We start from the raw sequence: 16,135 nt of genomic DNA on the forward strand, positions 1-16,135 counted from the left end.
TTTTACCCTTGATTCTTAGTAAATAAATCTATGCCACAGTAGGGAAATATGGAAAACATGTCTGCACCAACGTAGTCCAGTCTAGTCATGTAAGAACATTCATGTGCTTTACCTTTGATACCAGTAAAAAATGCAATGCCACAGACAAATATATACAGACCTGGTGCACCAAAGTAGGCCAGTCTAGCCTCACAATGAGAGTGGTTTGCTTTATTTTTGATTAAAAAGGGAAATATAGTACGAATACATGGCTAAACTGGCTGCACCAAATTAGGCAAGTCTAGCCACATAACTCATGTTATATTTGCATCACTCTTGATGCCCATTAAAAAATCCCATGCCACATTAAACAATATATCCATGCTGGCACCAGAAATGTATGTCTGTCTTATGTATTAACAATTATGTTTGCTTTACCGTTGGTTCACAGTAAAAAAAAATGCCATGCCAAAGTAAGAGTAATGTGCCATGGTTCACCCCCCACAGTCAGAGGCATGTTTCCCCGGCACTCACACACATTCATCCTTTTATTCATTTCATTCCTTCACTCACACACACACGTTCATTTATCTCATTCACTTGTGCACCCTTACAGATGCAAATATTCCTATACATACATGAATGCATTAGTCCCTCGATCGGTCGTCCTGCTCCAGTGGGTTCACCTTTGCCCCAGAAGATCTGCTCCTCGTGTCTCACCTTGCTCAGAGTGTATCTCTATGTGCCGCCTTTTATCCGTGTGGGGGGAGCTAATGGGTATCAGATGTACATTATTATGGTCAAGTGACTGACTTGGCCTGACCCGATTAACAGATATGTCCAATGAGATATGTAAGTGTTAGCCTCTTTACTCTCAGTTACCCCCTTCCTCAGCCCAGTGTTTGTGTATAAAGGGTGGAGGTTGAGACATTGGAGAATCCTATAAAATAGAATGGGGTATGTTGGTTGCCAGACCCCCACTCCCCGAAAATCCCCCACCCAGTTGATCTTCCTGCACTGGTCCATCCACAGGGTTTGGATCCAAGGGCGATGGCCGTGCCCTGGCAACCTGAGAGGGAGATCCCCCCAGGGACTAGCAAGTGAGACACCCTTTCTTTTCTCAAACTCTGTGACCTCGGTCCAGGGCCCAGCCACTCTCCACTCTCCACTTGCACTGCCTCCCTGGCTCCCCCTGCACTGTGGGACTGTCACTGCATCCCTACAGCCCCCTTCCCAGCACTTGCTCTGCACTTACCTCGCACTTGCCACCAGCTGGCCCTTTTATTATTATTTATTATTTTATTACGCCACTTACCTTGTACTGCACTTTCCCCCCCACCTCCTCCCCCTGCACTTTCTCCTTTTCCCCTTACCTCTGCACTTGCGCGATCTGAATGACACCTGGCCTAGTAGGATCGTTTGTCTGTCTTCCCCTCGTTTCCCCCCCTCCCTGCCTCGTCGCGCCTTGAAACACTTGTGTATAGGCGCGTTACAAATACCATATCATATCATATCATATCAAACGTTCAAAATAAACATCCTAGGAACACCATCTGAGCCTCTAGGATGATTATTTGTGGTGGGAAGCTGTCACACTGCATTGAGCAAATGAATGCATTGGGCACCCAAGCGATCGTCCACTACCTACCTAGGTTGACTACCCCTAGATTTATCTTCCATCCAATCAACACTTTCTTACCAAACGCCCGTCCTGTCTTAGTGCTTACATCGCTTCATAGAGGAGATCTCGAGCATGCAATCCTCGGATCGCCCTTAATAAGAAGAGTCTATCCAAATGATTTAGGGCTAACCTCGCTCGCTCCGACTTCTGTTAGGATTCAGGTGGTTACTGAGGTAGAATCTCGGACATAACTTAAACCTAATGTATGGGATGAGAACAAGGTGCGAATATAAACAAATGCCCTATAACAGTTGTGACTCAACAACATGCCTCCACGCTTGTGTGTGAATAACATTTTTGGAAATGCCTAGTCCATATTACAAGCCACTTTATGAAGAGAATATGCCAGGAAAACCATGAAATCGTGTAAAATAGGATTGTAGATAAACGAAAGCATCCAGACAGTCTAAGTGATTTGGTGACGATGAAGTGGAAGGAATTGCAGTGAGCTGGTGGCGAGGCGGTTTCTTCTTGCCATATATAGTAAGCTGGCCTGTCCCCAGGACCCTGCCCTGCAGCTGCTTGCTGGAGTACATACCTATCAGCCTGCGCTCGGGCGGGAGCTGGGCATCCGTCTGATCTGCAAATCTGCAGAGAATCATGTGCTCCTACAACAAAAGCGCAGAAACAGGATCTAATTATAGGACATGGTTTCAAAATAACTTCACAAGTACGGCAAGCCATGTAGCAAACGACTTCAAGCGCGATATCACAGCACAGGGTGCAGGGCCGGAGCAAGGGTGTGTGCCACCCTGGGCAAGATGTTATTTTGCTGCCACACCCCACCAGCAACCCCATGCCCAATCCCCAAGTGTGTCCCACCATCTACGCATACGCCCCATCCCCATTACATCCACGAACTCCCCTTTTGCCATCAACCTTTAACCTTCTTTTAATATACACAGTAAAATTGCAAAACAAACCCACCCACACCCTGTAGGGCTTTATTCATAAACGGAAAGTACAGCACGAAACACCACAGGCCAGGGTTAGTGCAAGCGTCCATCACAAACAGGTGCAGCAGGACAAGATGGGGCACCCCTCACAATCGGCACAGCATGGGTAGGGAAGTGGAAGTTTCCTCACAGAAAGTACAGTCCGCGCTGCAGGCACTGGTACCAGGGGTGGACTGGCATGCAGTGAACTCCGGAGATTGTCAGGTAGGCCGCTGCACCCTGGGACTCTTGTGTGGTATTCCCAATTTTCCCACAGCAAAAGGGCTGAGATGGCTGAAAATGTTTAATATGGGGCCACTTTAAACACTATTTCCAGGGCCTCTTTTGGTTCCCAGTCTACCCCCAAGTGGTACAGAAGGTGCAGGACCAGTGAAAGTGTCCCTCCCATATGACCAAGGCCAGTGCGAGTTTCAGTCAAAAACTGGTGCAGGTACAGCATAGGTCGGGCTAGTGTGAGTTTCCTGTAGCGCCACAATTAACTATCTTTAAAGTTCAGCGCGACCTAGGCTTTCATAAACCAGCTTCCCAAACAAAGAGTTACAGGTAAGCATCGTTGGGCTGTTGCAAACTTACCTCACAAATGGGTGCAAGGCCCAGGCAAGCTTTCTTGACGGACACAACGGGGAAAACGTTGACATGGGCAGTGTAAGATTCCGTTGCAGAGAACAGGTACAAGATTGGCGCTGGCTCCCTCCCATGCGTTCTGGAAGTTTCTACATGTGCCAAGCATGCACCCTGCTTTAACACGGACCTCTTCCCCCAGAAGCTCTCACCCGTGCCCATAATGTACACAAGGGCTGCACTGTGCAGACAAAACTGTTCCAGCACTCACTCTCGGCAATCCCTCTCTGCCGCTGCCCGGTTTTATGTGTGGAGATGGCAGGGAGCTGGGTGAGGTGGGCATGCGGCTGTTAACGCTGCTGTAGACCTGAATATACATTTCTCACTCAATACAATGAGCTGTGGGGCAGTAGCCACAGTGTAGGGTCTGCCTACTAGCCAATCACAGGCTGTCTTGGATGAGCGGGTAGGCTACGGGGGAGCACGATTTACATGGGTAGGGGTGACCCAGCTGGAACACAACTGGAGCATGGGTGCACTACAGGAAATAGCAGGCAGTGCCCCTATTCATCAGTTGCACTTCACTGGTCTTTTTGATGTGTTGGCCTTGCTTTTAAATGACAATGCTTTTTCATCATCTAATTACCAGCTTTATGCACCGACCATCTAAATGTTGATTTAGATTAAAGTATTTCAATGGAAGATTAATTTGGATCAACATTTTAACACCAGAAGAGACACATATTCTCACCTATCTTTCGTATCTTGGTAGCCTACACTGAATACACCTACAAAGGCATCCCCTGAGCAGTATGGTTCAGCAGTGCTTGAATAATTGTCACAGGAAACATTCCATCGAGTTTTCACATTTCCTGGGTGGCTTTTCATCACTAACTTCACAAGAAATGCTTGCCCAGGGATGGCTGAATGACATGCACCTTGATGGATTCACACCTCAGATGGCCCCATTTGCCAAATCATGGAGGCTCATTATTGACTACAATCTCTTCTTCCAGCAGCACATCTTCAATAAAGCCCATACTGCCTGGGCTCAACAAGTACTCCTCCAGACGATACAATCCTTCCTCCTACCAAACGATTTCAGCTCGATGGCCCAGGACCTGGTAATCTCACACATAGATGGAGACAACGCACCTGGCCCCCCTTAAGCCATTCTACACGCTGCTGCAAGCACCTTAGCAAGAACTAAGACATTGGACCACATCTACCCCATCCTAAGAGATTTACACTGGCTACCCATCCTAGCCCGGGTACTCTTCAAACATGCCTGCATCACATACAAGGCCACTACTGCCTGAACACCAGCTTATCTATCCAGAAAACCCAGAGGCTCGGGTGTGGGGTGCTCCTCTTAGAGGCCAGGAACCAAACCAGCATGCAAAGAAAAACACAGGAAATAGGCCTTTTCTTGCTACTTTCCAGCCTACAGACTGGGAAGGGCGTGGCGAGGTGAGGCTACAAGTGCCCCGCAGGCTGGCTGGGCTGTTGCTCACAGGGCCAGAGCTGCAATGAAAAAGACCAAATCCTTCAGACTCCAGGTTGCTTCAAAGGAACCAAGTGCTGCAAGGCCTGCTCAGCTTCTTTGAAGTGGGGTGAAGTACTCCTCTTGATTTGAGAAATGTTGGAGCTGTTCCTTCAGGCAGGGTGCCCCCACGCATTTCCCTCCACAGTGAGCGAAAGTGAGAGGAGCCTAAACCGCAGGCGCATGTTCATAATGCCCTGGGACAATGTACGCATTTAAATGACAGGCTCTGTGATCCTCAATGGGAACGTTTGCGCCAATCCACCCCAACCATCATTGGTCTGTTGAAATCCTTAGCATCTTATCATGACTCCTGTTTGCCATGGAAGTAAGGTCCATATCTTATTACAGTTTGTGCTTGGCTCCATTCTGAAAGTACTCTTACCCTGTGCCCCAGTGAATTTCATGATCACTAGTGAATTCCTCTTAAAATGAGTTTAATAGCACCTTGATAAGCACCCCTGGATTTTACCATATAGTGTTTATGGAATAGATGATCGGTTGTTTGTGGTATTCACTTTTGACCTCCTAAATCTGTGATCGTTTTATTATCTTGTCCAGAACACTCATATGTGACGAACAAAAGACAAACATGCAGATCAACAACAGATTCAGATATATAGATACAATGTCACATGAACACGTAGACATCCTTCCTACTACACTTTACACAGTCACAATACACTCAAACATATCACCACAGTCACAGAAACTGAAACATTGAAACAAACACATATACAGTGACAGACACACACACAACCTTCCTTGAAAACACACAAATATAAAATAGGACGCTCTAGCTCCCTCGACATCTACAGATCAATGGTGGGTTCCCCTCACAGTTCTCTCTGGTTCCATGAATTTAAATATGCAGTTCACTTTATTTATTGAGCATGTGTTAGGCGACTATACAACCAATGGTGCTTCAAGCCACTACAAGACAAAGTGGAGGGTGGGATAAGGAGAGTAAATAACAATGGCAACAGTAAATATGCATCGTGGTCCTACTAGGCCTTGTGACTTTCGGATGTGCAAGTGAAATGAAGAGAAGTGCAGGATCGGGAGATGGAGAAGGTAAGGGAAAATGCTGATGGGAGCCCAGGAGCACAGTGTTGAGGGGGGGGCTGCTGGTGTCGACTGGGTAGAGGGCCTGGTAACCTGTGAAATTCATGAAGTAACAGGCCGCCAGTCTCGATGGAATTGGGGTGATTAGCGGGGGGTGGAAGGGCAGAGAGGGAAAGAGGCAGAGAAAAGCAGAGTTTTGAGAAGTTTCTGGAATTTAAGGAGGTCCTGCTCAAGTCTGACAGGGGCAGGGAGGCTGTTACAAGGAGTGGCACTAGCCGAGGAAAGAGAAGCGTTTGATGAGTAGAGAGTTGGAGTTAGAGGAGCAGAGGAATCTGGCAGGGATGTATTTAGGGAGAGAAAGGTGGAGATAGTGTGGTCCCAGGCACCAGAAAGCAAGGGAAGGCCACTGCATGGTATTGGCTAAGGAAAATGGGATACATCAGACAGAGGTACAAATCTGGAAAGGTAGCCAGGAGATTGAAGATTGATGAGATGAGTACCTGCCCAGCATCGCACTGTACCCAGTTGTCGGACCGGCTTGGCCCCTTTTTTCTGACAATGTTATCCAACTTTGCTTCATAAACATGTATTTCAATTGAGACTTCTCTTATATTTGTTAAGGTTGCTTAATTATGTGGCTTGGTGTTTTGAAATTAGAAAGTTGTATAGACTCATATTATAATTATAATGAGTAATCATTATAATCTGAGTCTGTGCAAATTATTTTTGTAGCCATTTATATAACGTGAAATGGTGGGGAGGCAGGTTGCCAACTGGGAGTCGTATGTACATGGTTTGGGAGGGTAGACCTAGGGCCAGGTATACATTTTGTGTTGTGGGCTCGGTAGGCAGGAAGCAAGGTATCAGTCTTTTTCTGTGCAAACTCATGTTTGGTTCTGAGAAAAAAGCCAGACCTCCTGGTGCAGCTAGGTCTCGGCTCTTACGATGAATTCTCTAGCTTTGGCACCTCTTTACAATGATCTAAAGCTAAAGATGGGATTGGATGGGATGACAAGAGATGTAGTCTACTATCAAATTGTAAAATGGGCCTGGGTAAATCTGGGCGCAAAATATCAGTTTCCCATTTCACCAATTATATGTCCCTGGTGAAATAATTTTACTCGGTTTGGTATGTGGGAGGGTTTCCTGGGGTCAAGGTCTCCAAGAAACCCCAAACATAACTGAAAGATGTGTTGCAGAAAAGGAAAGTAATGTCAATAATGTATACTATATATACGTGAGAATGCGTGGGGGGAGCGATTGGCATTGAGTGGACCTGTTCTGGAAGTTGGGGCTGATGCATTGTGGGCTTAGACCACTGCACTGCAGCATTGGCCAAAGAATTATACTTGCCCCTTAGGTCAAAAGTTGCCAGTTCTCCTCTGACCATCCCAGTCAAAATCGGGACCGCTCTAGCACTCCTGCGGTTCAGGAAGTAACTTAGAACCCTAATCTCTAGGGAAGACCTAGTTATCACTTACGACCTGCTGCTACTCCTGGGTATCTACCACCCCTGTAGTCTGGGATATCCAAGCTACCATAAACTGCGACCTCACTTTACACCAACCTCTCTGAGCCCAAAATTACATCTACACTACTCTGTGCATTCTAGCTAGGGATATAAATCCAAATGCAACATGTGAATTCAAGCATATCATTATTCTAAGTGTTGCAACATGTAAGTAACATGTGCCCAAAAATGTCTATTGATGCAGTAGTTTGAAAATTGCATAAATAAATATACTTTGTTTTGAAAGGAAACACTACTATGAAAACATTGCTTAGTCAGTACTTCCGAGGTAACCCTATCCAGCATAGCTTGAAACGTTATGATAAATATCAATCAGCTTTTTCATGCCAATAAAAAGCTTAAGAGAAATCATGCTGCAATAACAGCTCTCCCCATCCAATTTCAAAGGTTTGCGGACAAAGGCCCTGGGGCCTTGTAGCGTCAATATTTGATCCTGAGATGGCTACGTTCCATCACACCTCACCCCCTACCTTTCCAACAGAGTCCTCCTGCCTCTGGCTGCAAGACCCACCAGAACCCAATATACCAATCTACTGCCAGTCCCAAGAATTAAACGTGCAAGAGGCGGTGGCGCGAGCTTCCCATTCATTGCCTCTAGACACTGGAACTCACTGCCCTGTTGCATCAGAAGTGAGCCTTCACATCTCGCCTTCCTCAAGGCCGTCAAAAGCAGACTGTCTAAAGTCGATTCTGTATGACCGCAGCTCAAATGTAACCCTGCTGCTTCAATAATGTAACCAAGCCCACGCACTTTAAGTAGAGAACCAGTCAAGCTTATCTAACCTACGAAGGCTGAATGTAATCAAGCCACTTACCGATTTTCTTTTTTTAGAATGCATGTATGCGGGCCAATGTAACCTATCACCCACCTCTGTGCTGCAACTAAGACATCTTCCTGTAAAAGCACCTCGATATCCCTGGGCTGTGTGAGCGCTTTATAAGTACAAATAAATAAAATAAAATAAATAATGTGTTTTCGCCATCCAGTCACACCCTTTTGCGCTGCAGCCAGAAATCAGGTGTCAATAAAAAGACAAAGTAGCACTGCTTCCACGACAGTGGAACAGAAAAGAGTGACTCCTCCCCCTGTGAGCACTGTGGTTTGCAGGAGGGCACCCATTATCTGAGAGAGAGCATTTTGCAGACACTTTAGTTCTGATAAGATTACATCTTTTTTTTATTTTTCTTGACAGCAGAGGGAAAACTTGCTTTTGGTGCCCCAGCAGGCTGGAGCCCTAGGCAGCAGCATCATTTTCCAGTGCTTACACCAGCCCTGACATGGCGAGAGCGTTGCAATGTTATGACACCCAAACTATTGACACTGCAATTATAACGAGTTCAAACTTTACATTTTTAAAATGTAACGCCAATCCACCTCATATTTCATGCAATGAATCAAGGCAAGCCGATACGCTGGTTTTCTTCCAACTTGCATTTGTTAGAGTGCTATAGACACGTTAGAGCAGAAATATAAAATTCACTATTTGTCTCTTTATAATCAATGCTTCTAGAAAGCAAAATTCCATATTGACGTAAACTCCTGCCTACCGCGCGACAAGGAATCGAAGCAAGTGCAATGGCACCTAGAGAATCATATCACCTCAGTATTCAAGAACATGTGTTGGAGTTTATGGTTGACAATGTAGGGACCTGGTCCCATCTTACATACGCAGAGACCTTGCTGCCTGTTCTCACAGTTCCCAACCCCAGCAGTACCGAACAAACTTAGTATTACCAAGCACAGCAGGAAAAAAAAAAAGAATACAGGCCTACCTTTCCCTATACTAAGGGGTTCCCTACCTAACAAAACTAACTACGGTGCTCGTCTGTCATCAGTGAGAGTCCAAATCAGAATCTCACGTATTCTAACCCTACCACTATTATAACAAACAAAGCAGGTAATGACTCACTTCTCCTGAAGACTGATTAACCAAGTTCAGTTCAGTAAACTGCCAATGTTTTGACTCGGACGCGTATGAACATTCCAGTAATGCTTCTCAGTTACTTCACACAAAGTCAATGAATTATCTTGACGGGGACGAGTATGAGCGGTCCAATATTGATTGTCTTTCACTTCACTCAATGGCAATGCTTTATCTCGACTGGGACGAGAATGAGCGTTCCAGTAATAACTCTGTCCGTATCCCGGGGATAAAATCACCGGGTTTGTTATGCAGGCGGGACCTTCTCTCCAGTTTGTCGGGTTGGCGTCTCATGATTCTTCTGTTCCTCTGCGTCACAGTACCAGCGGATTGCCTGGTATCTCCTCTCCATTGTTCGAGGAACCTCTGGTCCACCACGGCTCGATTGTGGTCGCATCACCACTCGATCCTGTTTCAGGATAAGGACGCCTCGCGTCTGTGTTATAAAGGTGCTTCCCTTGTAAAGATGAGACTGCAGGCACAGGTAAGGTAATTAACTCCTTTATTCTAAGGTCAAGTCACAGGTCATCAAGTTACAGGTAAGGGTAAGTTCATTAGGTCAAAGAGACACAGACACTGAAACAGTCAACTCCATTCCATCACCACAACAATGTAAGACATTCCCACTCCAACATAACCTCTCACCGTCCTTACACATGGAACACAACAGGACAACCCACACTCAACACTCCACAGTTCCTGCATGTTAGCCAAAAACAGCTGAACACTCACACCAGGGAACCAGCCCCAACACACTTAACTGTTACCAGCTACCCACTACCAACTAAACAACCTCCCTTTCACCATACCCAAAACACAATGGTGCACTAAATAGCACAGCTGGTGACCAACACCACTCAAACCTCAACTGCTCACCTGACCAAACACAACTAGAGAGCGCACAAACACATGCTGGGAAAGCACAATGCCAAATCACAGTGTATCAGCTACTACCGAAAACACCAAACCATTTACACATTTTCAATGCCAGACTACAAAATGCACCAACACAACAAGCCACCAAGGTAAATACCCCACTCGCTAAACTTTATTGCGCCACACACCCCACAACCAATAGAGTGTTGAATGCTTCAAAAGAAACAATACCCCACTCGCTAAACTTTATTGCGCCACACACCCCACAACCAATAGGGTGTTGAATGCTTCAAAAGAAACAACTACCAGGTGTCCAACACCCCAACTCCTCCTTCTGGGTGTCCGACACACATTGACTTCTGGGTGTCCTATACGATCTGATGGTGCACTCCAAACACGCCGGGTGTCCAACACCCCTCCAGAAAACTCTCCAACCCTTGGATCCGTGGACCAACATCCCACAACTTCAGAAAACAGAACCATACTCCCCCAATGGCACGCAAACGACACTCCACCAACAGCACTGAACACAATAAGCAAGTCAACAGACCCAAAAATTGTGTCTGCCAACAAATCTGCAAACTCGCAAAACACAACAATTGGGAGAAACCTGAGGGTATCCTCACACCTACTCCCCTTCGATCCTGTTCTCAGGAGGCCAGGGAAAGGCCATCACATTTGGATCCTGACCCTGGGGGTGGATTTGCGAGGGAGGATCACCTGGGTGGAGGGTCCTTGGGGATTGGGAAGAGAATATCCGTAGGCGAGACATGGTATCCCTTTTTTTCTTATGAGAACCAACTTCACCTTCCCCCTGCCTTTATAGGCTGTTGCAAACCATCTCCCCTCATTTCCCATCATTCAGACCATTATAGTAATGAGACGAGCAAGAGGCCTGCAGACTGTTGTAAGGGTCAGGTATGTCCAGAGTGCTCTACTAATTATGGTCAGGCAATTGAGACTGTGCACTCACATCTGCAACCTGTCAAATGGTTGCAGGTGTATAAAAGGTGGAGCTGACAAGTGTGTGAGAAATACCAGCAGGAGAGAAGCCTGAAGGGAGAATCCTGTGCAGGAGGCAGCCAAGGATGGTCCAGCAGGAGAGCCAGGATGCCGGCAAGCAACCCCAGGAAGCTGTGGAGTCGAGGCCCTGGCGGGATGCGAGTGGGCCACAGAAGTGGAAGCCCTCATTGGTCGGGTGTCTGCAGCAGGAGCTGCTGACATGGAAGAGATCTGCTAGCTGCAAGTTAATGGCAGAGTCCACAGGAAGCAAGCAGAGCTTCCAGCAACCCACAGAGAGAAGGTGAAGTGCGAGCAGGGATCACGATCTGAGGAAAATGTATCGGCGGAGCAGAAACAGAGAAAGCAGCCACCCGGAGGAGATGCCATGGACCAGTGAGTGAAAAGCGAAGAGCACTCGAACCCGGGGTGCTCCCGGGGGCTGTTGGGAAGCCAAAGTAGATGCTGAATGAATTAAAGAGTATGTGCAAGATGCAATAAACCCAATGCAACGGGTTGTGAGGAATAATATGGGAAAGAAACTATGAGCAGCAGAGTAAAAGTAATTGAATATCAAACCTATGAACAGATGATATGTGTGTGTGAAGTACACATACAGTATATTGAAAACAAAGCACAAATCATATGGAATGTAGTGGAAAGCAAGTATGGACTATTGCTGATAAGTATGGAAGCAATGTGGTGAAGGAACAAGAGCACCACAAAGTGAACTGTATGTGAAAACACAGTGTGGCAAAGCCAAGAGACTGGCAAGGCAAAGCCAGGTGAGTGCGAACCATCAGACAGGTACAGGTAACGATACAGAAGAGCCTATGTGGGCTAGAAAGCCTAGGGTTCCTGGTTGCGTGACCTGTAATGGGTGGACCGTGTGGTCTGACAACTGTGCCTAGCCCTGGATACCCTGTTTTGTGAAAGCCGAAGAACAGAGGCAAGTGGTTGCTGAAGTGAAGCAGAAGAAAGCAATCTGTATGAACTACCAAGAAACCAGAAGTGTAAAGTTGACCTGGAACTGGTTTTGAATATTGAGGCTAAGTACAAGTTGACAAGCTGAAGTCCTGGACAAGGGAAACCTGAGACATTATGAACTTTGGTGCTGTCTTGAGGAGGAGAACCCTGAGACCATTTTTGGAACTGTGTTGTCTTGAACTTGGGGAAGGGGAGCTGAAAGTAAGCCAGCAGCTGGAAAAAGCTCCAAACTTTATTTGGAAGACTATTTCTTTTGTTACTAACATCCCTGAACGTTGTTTAGCTTTAGTTGTGAGGGCATGTATAGGTTTTGGACACAACCAGACTTTTAAGCTGAACTTTGTGACTCAGACTTTCCTTAGTTTCTTCAGGTAGAGAAATCCCACCTCAGTACAGGGCAAGTTAGGCTTTCAACCATCCTGACATTTGAGTTAATAGATAACTTTGAATCTGGTGTCTGTGGCTGGCTTCATGATGTCTTCACACAATTCCCACATGGTAAAAACAAGTTGGAAATTCCTTTTGTAACTAGGCACTTATGAGTCCATGCTCCAAATAAAGTTCCTAGTAAAGTCCAACCTGTGGGGAGAAACTATTGTTCAAAAGCATATACCATAACATAGGCCACTTTGCCAAAATAACATGCTCTTTTAAATCTCAGTAAACTGAGGCCACGGCAAACAACCAATCCATTCAGAGCACATTCTAAGACACTCCGGCTCTGACAAAGCGAACACCAAACTGCTGTTATTTAACACAGGCCTCACATCGAAATTGGTAAACTTCAAGACAACACCAAATAACATTGCAAGAAACTCAAGTCATCCTAAAATCGCAGCACCACAAGGTTTTTCTTCTGCCTTGATGCATGCTCTACAAAGCCAAACTTCTCTCATACGACTCAACCACAGCATGCCATGGTCAGCTGGACCCATAACAGTACCTCTGGGTCACGTGCCCCTTAGTACTCTGCGCCTTCTGTGGCACGTCACTCTGAACAGCTCTCAATGGCAGCATGCTCTCAGACCCAATACCCAAGTTGGGTGCCCACCCCTTCCCGGTGCCACATCAATGCAAAAACTTCACAACAGTAAACAAACACTCACTCAGCATTCCACATCCCATCATTTCACATGCATTCATAGCTCACATGCTCACAGCATCAGACACAAGGGGAATAGCACATCACAAGTGTCACATTTGGCTTCTCCCTTCCCGGTTTCCCGAGGCTGTGCGTCAAACACTGCAGATCGCTTCTTCTCAATTACAGGACGTCGTGCATACAGCCTCCTCTTCGTCTGAGCCGGCAAGCAGGTTTGTAACTCGCCAGCTTCGTCTCTCCTCTCTCTCCAGTCTCCTCCCCTTTATTTTATTACATAGCCGTGGGACTCCCCCCCCCCCCCCCTCATATTACTTTCTTTGTGTTTGGTCTGTCTTCTTTATTCCTCCACAGATTTTCTTTGTTTCCGTTATAAAGGATTTTTCTTGTAAATGAGAAATCAGAGTTTCTTGCTGGCAATAACACGTTAGCATTTTCTTCATACATTTCTTAACTGGAGGTATTTGAAGAGCTATGATTGGAATGTTTCTTAGGGAGCACCTCTCAGGAATGGGAGTCCTTGTCCCCAAAGGGAGAGTCTCTCCTGGTGAGGTCCCACTTGCCACAAACCCTAGGGAGGGTGTTGCGGAGCGGGCTCACCTCCCTAGCCTCACATGGGGAGCTCCCACTTTGGTAGAATTCTCAGGATTCGTCACAGTTCCTTCCAATGTTCAAAATATATTTGTGTTTATTGGTTAACCAAGGTCTCTATCATGTCTTTGGCAAAAAATATTGCCACAAAGGGCTACAAATAAATAGTAAACATATCCAAATTAGCCTTCAAAAATAGACTAAAAGGTTTAAATGAGGTCTTGAAGAGTATTGTGGAAATTGCAGTATCCATATATCACTTGTTGTTTACTGTGGGTTTTCATTTTACTATAGTATTGCGTGACTCATGAATCCCAAATGTATTTTCCACCTTGCACTGTATACGACTATATACTCACTGCACTGTTTATGTTCGCTGTTTATTTATGGCAAGTGCTTATATGTTCCCCGGTGTGTGTATTTTGTTTCGGGCACACTGCACATTGGCCATCATTGACATTGCGTCCTAAGATTGTGTGACCCTGCCTTGCACAGTGTCCCCTGCGTCCTCCTTCCCCAGGACTCCACTCTCTCCAGGAACTGGTTTCACCTGTAGTTCAGCTAAAGCCTGGGACTGTGCCCTTTCAACCCTTCCTGAGACCTGTAATTTCCATCTCCTCTTTGTCCTGCCTTTCCTGATCCCTGCAAAACGAGTTCCACTTGTGTACATCATGAAGGTGGGTGGGCTCTGGAAAGCCACGTGTCCCATACCCAGCAATTAACCTCCCCTTTGGGCCCAACTGGCCTGCACTCTATAATTCCAAGTCCTCTGGCCCGGGAATCACACAGAATCTAGTTTCCCCTACTGTGGGAATGGGTGGGGGCAGGCTCTAGAAGTATACTTATCCTCCACCCCGTAATTACCTGAAAATGTGTGTTCCAGCCCTGCATCCCATTTCCCCTGGAAACCACACAAAAAAAGTGTCCCTGGCAACAGCCAACAAACCAATTGCACTGGGTGAGGGGCTAGCCCTGGAGTGGCCGTGAGGAACAGCCTTATATAAGTCTTTGGAGAGAGGACTTTTGCGGGGTAGATCTCTTTAGTTGCTAGCCGTGGTGTGCTGACTGGGGTGCAGCAGAGCTCAGGAGGCCCCTTCCACAGGTACCCTTGTCTTCCCTCTCCATCCTTCCCCTCCTTTCCTCCTCATCCTGCTCTATTTTTCCTCCAGTCGGGCTACTGGTCTGTCTGTCTGCCTTGCTCCACCCCTGTTCTCTCTCCCTGGTTCTATGTGCCTATCTCCCCCTCCCTAGGTCTCTACCTGTGTCTCTCTGCTTTCTCCCTTCCTCCCTCCCTTTATCTCACCCTTTCTTTCTCCCTCCTTTTCTTTCTCTCTCCCTTTCTTTGTCTCTTTTTCCCCCTCGCTCTCTCTAGCAGCTCCCTTCTCCAACCCTTCCCTTTCTCCCTTGTGGTCCTCCAGCCTCCAAGTGTACTCCCCCACGCCCCGGGTTCCATGCCAGTGGGTGTCCCTAGCTAGCCCAGTGTGTCTAATTTATCCTGCTGGCAATGGGTTTACTCCTCTTCCTGTAATACATCTGTTTCTGATTTCTGCAAAGACTTTGGTGCCTTCATTGTGGTCCCACTTTTCGGTGTAGTCACCAGAGTGGGGACACAGTCCGTCTGCATACACAACACATCCCCGCCAGGTCTGTTGACTCCATGGTCTAAAACTGTGGCCCTGACTGGGGTCTCCCACACAGCCTCCCCAATTTTTGCCTGCCTCCCACTTCCACAGTTTTTTGGTGCCATGACTCCGATCCAGAACCGGGTCTAGGTCCCTGGTCACTCGAACAGCACCTTAAAGCCTGCACCTTCTCTGACTAAACTCACCCCTGTTCTGCGGTATGCACTCCTCTCCTCTGTCCATTTTCCTTCTTTTAGAATCTACAGATCAGTCACAGAGAAGAGGAGTTCCTGCCCTGAGAGCTGCCTGCTATACCTGTGCTTGGCTGCCGGATCCAGTAGTAAGGTACAACTGAAGTATCAGTCATGCACACTGACATTTCCAGCTTGTACCTAGAGGGGATAGCTCCTATTCTCTGATCGGGGTGGGGAGGCACACTGGCTACCGTGGTACCGTCCTTGACTCCAGAAACAAGCCAATCCAGCGGACCCAACACAATTGGTGAGTCGGAGGAAGCTGATGGCGGACTGAATCGTATTGAGTCCAAGGTTGCAAGTGGCAACATTAGATGAACGCAAGAACTTGAGAACAAAGAACTTGTGTGTGTTTGAACCTTTGGGGGAAGCCCAGAGAAGGGCCAGCTGCAGAGTGGTCAGGTGCCGCAATAGTGCTCATTCTACTGACTCTTGCTGGCCCCTCCTGTGGTGAAACCACAAGTACCAG

At 46.8% G+C, this 16,135-nt stretch overlaps 1 protein-coding gene across 4 annotated transcripts in view; it reads right to left on the bottom strand.

The window, feature by feature from the left end:
- Window positions 1-16,135, bottom strand: part of GSTCD (glutathione S-transferase C-terminal domain containing) — a 1,401,422-nt gene that overhangs the window by 32,169 nt on the left and 1,353,118 nt on the right. For all 4 annotated transcript variants that reach the window (XM_069630950.1, XM_069630949.1, XM_069630947.1 and 1 more), the window contains one exon: window positions 2,199-2,268. In XM_069630950.1, coding sequence (XP_069487051.1) covers window positions 2,199-2,268 — 70 coding nt within the window. The remainder of the gene's footprint in view (window positions 1-2,198; window positions 2,269-16,135) is intronic.

Source organism: Ambystoma mexicanum, chromosome 6q (genome assembly GCF_040938575.1).
Source record: "Ambystoma mexicanum isolate Mex_15411 chromosome 6q, UKY_AmexF1_1, whole genome shotgun sequence".
NCBI classification, from domain to species: domain Eukaryota; kingdom Metazoa; phylum Chordata; class Amphibia; order Caudata; family Ambystomatidae; genus Ambystoma; species Ambystoma mexicanum.